A 9,364-nucleotide genomic window follows, 5' to 3' on the forward strand; every position below is an offset into this window, starting at 1 on the left:
CCCGAGGGCAGCCGACGTGGAGCAGTGCTCGGGAGCCCGCAGGGAGCCGTTTTTAGGGTTAGGCCTTCTAGCTAGGCACCGTCGGTTTTGCTGCTGCTTTTATAATCCGCTGGAGGCCAACCAAAATGTCTCCTGAACGAGATCGCGAACGTGCTGTCGGGGTGTGAGTGTCAGCACACGGGCAGACCAGGGTTTTTGGGTAAATGTGAAATCCTTTATTAGAGCAACTAAATAGTTGGGGGGAGAAATGTTCTTCGAAAGCCTTTGGGCGCAAGCACCCTCCTTGAGGCAGAGGCTGGTGTGCTGTCTGCTCTCCTGGGCAGCCTCGGAGCCTCACTGCCACCATCTGCATTTTCACAGACCTGCATTTTGTGTGTTGGTTTCTGTTGCATCCGGGGGAGCGCACACAACACAGCCGACTCTCCCCGTGCCTGAAGAAGGGTCCCTTGTTTGTGGCCAAAAGTTTGCAAAGATTTTTTTCCATTTGTTTTGTTAGTCTAATAAAAGATAGCACATTTACTCAGAGACCCTTGCCTGCCTTTTTCATGCTGTGGTACCGGCTATGTGGCCAGGTACTGTATTGCTGGAGCTTCTGTCCTTTTTAGTACACCTTAAGGCCAAATTCAGTTTTAAAAACTAGCGTATGCAGAAACTAAGCTTAACTTGTTCATACTTAAATTGGGCCTTAAAGTGCAACACATTCTTTTGTTGAAGTACTACCCTTATGATATCCTCTACCTTTTGGCAGCAGGTGACATGCAAGGAAAACCAGACAAAACAAGGCCCTCTCTGAGAACTCTGAAGAAAGACTCAGCCAAGCCAGAGAAATCCAAGTACAAGCCACTTTATGGGAAGGTGTTTTACCTTGATGTCCCGTCCAACATGATTTCTGAAAAATTAGAGAAGGATCTTAAGGAACTAGGAGGGGTAAGTTTAAAAAGCACAGACTTGACAAAGTGGGGGAAAATACGTTAAGATAATTTTCAAAATTCATTACGTCCTGCATGTACATAATGAAAAAGAAATAACTTTTTAAAAAAGCAATGTCAAGTGACTTTATTTTTCTTAATATTCCTCTGATTATTTATCATGAGGTTACCAAGCAATTGTTTTCTTCTATTCAATATTTCATTTGTTATAGATAGAGTTGTAGCACTGCCAGTTGCCTGCACCTTGTTTTCATTTGCATATACTGTGTCTAAGTTTAGCTGTTTGGGTTCACATTTCCCATATTGCACCTCTGCTTCTTGTCTGTGTGCGTTTTCTGAAAGTTTCAGCTAAAAATGTTCTGTTCTTTCTGAAATTGAGATCAAGAAAATGTTCTGCCCATGTTTTATTGGTGAAGCTATTATAAGAAAAAAAAATTAATGTTGATGCCTCCAAGGTCTGCAGGACAGACTTGAAGATTGGCAAGGAGGACGCGCTGGTACTGGCACTTCTGCTGTTCTTGTGGAATCTTGTCAAATTTTTCCAATTTTATTAGCCACTGGAAAATGTTAATTTTGCACTTCATGTATGGCAGCTAAATTTTCCAGTTCTGTACTCCAGGGGCTGAGCAGGACTTTCTCTACAGTTGCTTATTTCTGCTTCTTCAGGTCTCATGCACTTGGGGAACAAGGAGGTTGAAGCAGGTTGTTGTAAATGCATCGGAGTGGGAAAAGACAGAGAAAACTGCTACGTGGTGGCTGTGGGAGTTTCAGGAGTCCAAAGGAGTTGGTACTGGCTGTAGTGGAGGGGCCTAGGCATAAACATGGACAAAGGGCAGGAACTATGACATAGGACAGGGGTTGGCAAGTTTTTATAGTGGGGGTGTGGCTTTAATGGGATTTAAATTTGAGCATGGGCCTTGTCCAACATAGCTTGCATCACTGCAGCTAGTCACCTTTCCCACTGCAGTGATGCCACTGCTTCTCTGCAGTAGGAGCCCCATGACACTGAAACACTACAGAAGCCCCCAGCTCCACGGGCTGGATAAAATGGCTCCACAAGCTTTAAGGGTGTAAACGGAAAGGAAAGATGCAAGCAGGAGGTAGATCATTAGGAAGAAGCAAAGTAGGAGTGGACTAAAGGAGGTTTGTGGGGCAGACAGGAACAGCAGTGTCTATGACACACTACAGAACTTGCATCTCCAGAATCTGAAATTGAATCTCATGAGTTCGGAGTCTCTGTGTTCCTTTGTTGTTGGCAAATAGCTGTGCAATCTAGTCCTTTTTTTCCCTTTAATGGCACTACTTTTTTAATTAAATACATTTGTTTCAGGTACACCTATTAGAATTACTACCTAATATAATTTTAATCTTAAAGACTAATTTTCTTTAAAGTATTAAAATCACTTAAATGAAAGTCGTTAATTGGAGAGTCCCCTTAAAAAAATTTATGAGTTAAAGGGGATGCTTTTTAAAATTATACAGTATTATAGGAAAACTGTTTGAGTTCTCCTCAGGCTTTATTAGTATGCCACAGTGTTGCATACTATTTGTTAGTCATTGCTAAAGGGTGAGCAATGTCATTTACATTTTTTTTCAAACAAAAGTTCTTTTTGTTCCCCTTGCACAGAAAAACTTTTGCCTTAATTTTAGTTTCAGTTTAACTGAAGGGTTCTCAACCTCTGGCCTGTGGGCCAAATGCGGCCTGGAGAGCCTTGGCATCCAACCTGGAGGGCTTCTCTTAAGTCAAGAAATTTGGTGGCAGGGGTAGCCATTAATATGACCACCTTCCCTGCCCTGCAAAATTCCCAAACCTCAAGCCCCACATGCCTGTCAGAGCCCCTGTGGGGCTGGGCCGCTCCCCCACTTCCTCCCTATATGGATCAGGGCTGGGCCACACCCTTTCTTCCCTTCTACCCCTTCTTTCCCCCCATCCTTCCCACAAGGCCAGGTTGGGGCCGAGCCATGCCCCCTTTCTCCACAGGACCAAGCCATGCCCCCTTCCCCTGCATGGCTGGCTTGGGGCTGAGCTGCCCCCCTCCACATGGCTGAACAGTGCCCACTGTACCCACCCCAGTCACTGGATGGGAACAGCCAGCCAGATCTGGCGTATGAGCGGCTGGGGCACTGTCTATCTGGCCTGAGAGGGGAAAAGGTAGTGCATCACTGATTTAGCTAATAGGTGCAGAGGATGTTATCCATCCATATTAGTTTGTTCACAATTTAGAAATTGATTGGAAATTGAAGCAGCAGGAAAGCAAACTTATTTTTCTTTAAATAAAAAAATGGTAGAAGATTAGATCTACTAGATTTAAAGATTTGAAGGACAGGGTGAGAGGTTAGATTTTCAAAAGTATTTAAGGCACCTAAATAACAGAATTTAAAAAATGTCTAAATTTTGGCAGCAAGTAACATTTTCAAAAGAAACCTAAGCTTTGATGCCCTAGCTGTCTGATTGGCAGTTGAGCACTTCAGACCGCTACCCTACTGGAATTTTTAGTATCTTCAGGTATCTGAATACTGCTGAAAATCTGGTCTTTGTAGATCAAAAAAATGTGTGTGTTTGCTAACAGTAGTTAATATTTTTTTAACAAATCATTTATTTTTAAATGTAAAACATGTTTTGATAAATGCTTTTTATAAACATCATGGTTCAGTAGTTTTTACATAACGTAAACAATTTTAAAATCCATTTTATGAATTTTTAATGCTACTCTATTTTCTATCAAAATGTAGATGGAGACAGAAAAAAGGAATTATTTAGTAAAATAATAAATGCATCATTTGCCATTTCTAACTTTAAAATCTGATTAAAATATGTAAAGCTATATAATTACTTAAATAAACATGTATAGAAAGAAATTTAGTGAAATCAACATGATTGAATGAGATTGAAACTTTGTTTAGGAAAATAACTAAAATAGAGAGAGAAAGCAAGATTTAAATTATTTAAATCAAGTTTCTTGTTTGCTTATTTAAATCATAGTTAAACTGGAATCAGAACTGGAACTCTGGCTTTTTGTCAGTGTAGTCCTATAGGAGCTTGGAAAAGTCACTCCATAGGTTTCATGTTTACCACTAATAAAGCACTCAAAATGGGGAATAGACAGTCTGAGACACTTGAGGCCTTGTTTGCTGAAGAGCCAAGAAGTTGCATCTGAAGTTGATCAGAACTTTTATTAGAGAAAGTGTTATAGATGTGTTCCACGGCCCAAAATTCAGATATATATCAAATTGGATGCCCAGACTTAGTTTGTTAATAAAATGTAAGATTTTATATTTTTTTAGAAAAAGGTTTCTACAATGTTTTACACTCAAAATGTTTTTTTTTTTTCCTGTGGTGAAAAGGGCAAATGAAAGACCTCATTAATGTCTATGATGTAAGAGCAACAAAAACACAAATGGAAAAGATTTAAATAAATGGCCTCCATGTATTGGAAGCTGCTGTTGTTTACAAATATAGTTGGCATCCTCAAGTCAAAAAACAGAAATGGTTTGGTTAGGTAATATTCCTTCATCAGTTTCAGCTTGACCCTAAATCATTTAGATGGTTTTGAAAATTGCACCCTCAGGTGCCTAAATATAGGGGGGAAACTGATATTGGGTTCCTGCTTTTAAACATTTTGATCGGAGTATATTAAAAAAAAATTATAATACTTTGCTAACATATTGAAAGGTTGACCTTGAAGTCATTTTGTTTTGAAGCAGCAAAACATGCTGCTAAAAGAAAAATATTTAATAAAAACAGTTTTAGTTTCTGATGGTACAAACACGTATGCAAGTGCTTAAACATTATGCCCACTAATAGTCTTCCTGACTTCAGTTGAACTATTCAAGTCCTTCATTATGTGTACCTCTTTGTGTTTAAAATTCGGCGTCTTAATTCTCAATAATTTGGTGTTTTGCAGTTTGCATTTTGGTTAAAGCATTTTTTATAAATTCAAACAGAATAAGCTTTAGTGACATTTTTCAAAATTACAGTTAGTTTATTATAAAATGTTGCATCCAGAGTAATGACAATTAATGCTGCCACTGCTCACCTGCCGCTGAATTTCCAGACTGGTGGGGATGACACATCCCTGCATACCAGCTCATGGGGTTACTATGCAGCCAGATCTGGCGCACATGGCTAGATTTGGTGCACAGGGCTGGGTCAGCATGTTGGATTGCACCTGCTGACTAACCCCTTGTGCTTACTCTGTGCTGGATCTGGCCCACAGACCAACCCCACCTATGTTGCTGGAAGGTTGAGAATGTTCTCTGTATTCAGTAACCAGTTCCACTCTTACACAACCTCCCTGGCTGTGTCCTTGCTGTCTTCCTGCTTAGCCTGGAACCAATTACTGAGAAACAGGCTCTGATTCATATATGCCAATACCTGGCAATTAAGCAAGACCCATGGATTAGAGCAGCCCTGAACAAATATTCCAGTGCTGGTCTCAGGTTCTGTGTTTTAGGAGAACCTGAGAGCCAGGGACTGCCCACAATTTTTGGGGATGCTCTGCAAGAAATAGGGAGCCCCCTGCCCTGAAAAAGCCAGTGGGGGTGGGGAGGGGTTAGGGTTAGTGTGGCGAGTAGCCAAACATGAAGCTGATGGCAGGAGAGGGGGTGACGAGCAGTCGGACGCAGGGGGCCCCTTAGCTGCAGGCCCCCTGCGGCTACAGGTTTCACAGTATAGAATGGGCCAGCCCTGTTGAGAACAACTCTTGGTATGTCCTCAGGGCCAGTCTAAGCTATCTACAGTGCCTGAATGCTAGGCCTTGATACTTGCAGCGAAAGACCATGTGGGCAGGGCTTGTTTCTTAGCAGCAGTCCCACTTTCAGCAGCGAGGCAGTAGAAACATTATCTTTGTTTCCAAAGCTAAGCCTTTCATAGTTTCAAATATATCTAGATCTTTGCTTAACTTTCTTCGTGTAGGTAATAGTCTTATTGACTTTACTAGTAACTATTCTTATGTGAAGTTAAGCATATAAGATTTGGACCTTATTTTAGGCCTCAAAAATGCTTCATTCCTAAAATATCTTAATAATTTCATGTTAGTTTTTTAAATGTATATTTCAAACAACCCAATTAACTTTATTCCATCACTTCGCTTCTTTTCCCCCAACTTTCTCATCACTGTTTTTGTGCTAGTAGCTAGTAACATGCTGGAGCTGAATTCCACTTTCAGTTATCACACTACTGTGTAGTAACTCCATTGTAATAACTTCAATGATATCGGTAAAATTGCTTCAGCTTTACAGTAGGGCATGTGGGAGCAGAATTTGGCACCTCTACTCAAAACTTCTTTGAGGGCTGTTTTTTTTTTTTTTTATTTGGAGAACTAGACAGTTATTGCATTGTATAAATTATAATACATTATTATGTTTACTGTTATTAAAACAAGCATAGTTCAGATAAAACTTCTGTTTATCTCTCAGTAGTTAAGTTTGGTTAACATGTCTTCAAATTAATATTGCAGCTTATTGTTTAGATTGTTGTGGGTTAACTTTGGAGTTTGAGCTGAATATCAATTTTAATAGATGTTTGGCAGAGAATTCAAAGCTTTCGCATTTTTGGTGTGACAAAACACTTGCACTTTATTCTGAGCCCAATATAAGATGGAGCTTCTGTGTCAAAGCTTTGATGCAGAAGGCTTTGGAAACGTTTAGTCCACTTTAAACTTGGCTTAATGTGAATTTGCACAAAAATGTTAGTAAAAACATGGCAGTAAAAATGTTAAGATTTTCTTTAATTACGGCAGTTAGGAGGAGCAGCTTAATCTCTCTGCTCTCCTGAAAGCTATATTGACTATCGTGGGTAGATATAAAGGGATACTATCAACTGGAATTCCATTTAACTGACTTGTATACATTTAAGTAGTATATGGAATTGTGGTAGTCTTCATTTCATGTAGTTCTGAGTATGAACTGCTCTGGAGTTGAATCAGTATTGTGAAGGAGAATGTGATTGTAGGACTGTTGCTTTATTTGTTACACAGAAGTTGGAAGGTCTAGAGTGGAAGAAACTGGAGGCTATGTTGTGAGTAGTTGGACTGTCTAGGCCCCAGCCCCTCTGGATTCAGCTTTTTCCCCCAACTTGCTGCACATGGTACTTACGGTATTCTTCATAGTTTCATAGTTGGTAGGGTCGGAAGGGACCTGAGCAGATAATCAAGTCTGACCCCCTACCATGGGCAGGAAGAACGCTAGGATCAAATGACCCCAGCTAGGTGATTATCTAGCCTCCTTTTGAAGACCCCCAGGGTAGGAGCGAGTGCCACTTCCCTTGAAAGTTGGTTCCAGATCAAATTTAATATGAGTATAACTAGTGAGTCTTAAAATTGTCAGCCAGCTGATTAAACATTCTGCCAGAGGGGTTGTGCACAGGAGTTAAACATCCAAGGTGTGATAGAACAGGTGTATTTTTGTACTTTTATTATATGTTGCTGAGTAACTATAGAAACAATTAGATTCTAATGCTTTTATAAGAAAACTAGTTTGAAAACATGTTTGAAAAAACATGCTAGTATACTCTGTTTCAGTACTTCGTATATTAATTAGTGCTCACTCATTGCACAGCCAGAGGTAAGTGGGGCCTGTGGTGGGAGGTGGTTAACCCTTAGTGAGTGGGAGGAGGCAGGTGAGTGGAGCCAGGCCAGGTCTCGCCCCTCCCAGGCCCCTACTTTGCCCAGCCCCCCAGGGAGCCACGCGACCGGAGCTGTGTGAACAGGCTGCGCAAACAGGCGTGTTTGTCTGCTGGTGCAAGTTAGTGCGGGGTTCGCGCAGGAGGGCTGTGGCCCTGCCTGCAAGCCCCCTAGGGTAGACAGACTCAGGCCTAGCCCACCTACCAGCGGCATGATGTGGATGGGCACGCACCGCACCCCGAGGGCCCTGCGGTGCCCCCCTCTGGCACCTCAGAGACCTTCACCCAGACAAAGCCCATGGTTCCGGGTTCCATGTAGATGGAGCCCCTGGCTCTTGGCTGCGGGGGCTGCCTGTCCCTTTTTCAGACTCTGGGGCCAGGGAGCATAGCTACCACCCCTTGTGGGGTCTGCTCCCTAATGGGGTCTCTGGCACGGCAGCTGGAGGAGCTCCAGGCCACAGTCCAGAGACTGCGTGCCATCAGGGACTGTGAGCAGGAGATTGACTCCTACTGCCAGGCCCTTCTCCCCCGGGAGCCGGAGGGTAGACCACAGTCTCCCTCCAGGACAAGGGAGGACTCCAGGACCTCCCGCTGTGTCCAGTCAGGGGCGTGGACCAATGTGGTCAAGGGCCCTAAGGCCCACTGCGCCAAGGCCCATGCCCCACTGGAGCTTAGCAACAGGTATGAACCTCTTGCAGTCCCAGAAGAGCCTGCTGAATTGCCAGCTCCCATAGGCGACACAGGCCCAAATGCAGCTACCGCCCCTGCTCTCCACAAGACAAAACATAAAGTGTTTGTTGTGGGAGACTCCATCCTGAGGGGGACTGAGGGGGTAATCTGTTGCCCCGACCCCTTAGCTTGGGAAGTCTGCTGCTTCCTGGGGGCTCGCATCTGAGATATTGCGGAGAAGATCCCTAAGCTCCTCCAGCCCACAGACCACTATCCCATGCTCCTTATTCATGTGGGCACCAGTGACACGGCTCGGAGTGCTCCCAGCCGGGTCGTGAGGTGCTACAGGGATTTGGGAGCGGGGCTAAGGGTCTGGGGGCACAGGTGGTGTTCTCTTTAATCCTCCCAGTCTTGGGGTATGGGATGAGGAGGGAGAGGAGGATCCAGATTAGTTAACCAAAGACTATGGCACTGGTGTCATCGGGAAGGCTTTGGCTTCCATGACCATAGCCTGCTCTTTGGTGAGAGAGGCAGGAAGCTGCTGGGAAGAGATGGCCTCCACCTCTCTCCCCTGGGGAGGAGGCTCTTTTCAGCCTGACTGGCTGACCTGCTCCACCGGGCTTTAAACTAAGCCCGCTGGAGAATGGGGGCACTACCGCCACTGCTGGGCCTCTGAGCAACCCTTGCAAAGCCAGCAGGCACTTAAGAGAGCCCACCCCTGCCCCAGCCCTGGTACAATCTGTGGGCAAGGCAAGAGCCCCCAGGGGGACACTTGCCTGCCTGTACACAAATGCCAGGAGCTTGGGGAATAACGCAAATAATTATGACGTCATAGGGATAACGGAAACCTGGTGGGATTCCATGTGTGACTAGCCATCAATACCCGTGGTCCATACCCGGTACAGGGGGGATCAAGTAGATAAAAGGGGTGGGGTATAGCTCTCTGTGTTAAGGAAAGCTACGCATCCCTGCAAGCTGATGTTGGTGACCAGGGTGGATGACTGGAGACCCTCTGGGTTAAAATCTGTGGGGAACATGGCACAGGGGACACAACAGTGGGAGTCTACTATAGATCTCCCACCCAAAGTCAAGATCTTGACCAGGAGTTTGCCCGGGAACTGGCTGAGGCCACATGATCCAGGGC

The 9,364-nt window shown here is 43.9% G+C and overlaps 1 protein-coding gene across 1 annotated transcript in view; it reads left to right on the forward strand.

The window, feature by feature from the left end:
* Nucleotides 1–105: 105 nt before the first annotated feature.
* Nucleotides 106–9,364, forward strand: part of DBF4 (DBF4 zinc finger) — a gene marked incomplete at its 5' end in the record, with an annotated part of 41,053 nt that continues 31,794 nt past the window's right edge. Inside the window, 2 exons of the mRNA XM_019507967.1 lie at nucleotides 106–199; nucleotides 749–927. Coding sequence (XP_019363512.1) covers nucleotides 106–199; nucleotides 749–927 — 273 coding nt within the window. The remainder of the gene's footprint in view (nucleotides 200–748; nucleotides 928–9,364) is intronic.

This window comes from Gavialis gangeticus, unplaced genomic scaffold, assembly GCF_001723915.1.
Source record: "Gavialis gangeticus isolate Ggan-Ray unplaced genomic scaffold, GavGan_comp1, whole genome shotgun sequence".
Classification (NCBI taxonomy): domain Eukaryota; kingdom Metazoa; phylum Chordata; order Crocodylia; family Gavialidae; genus Gavialis; species Gavialis gangeticus.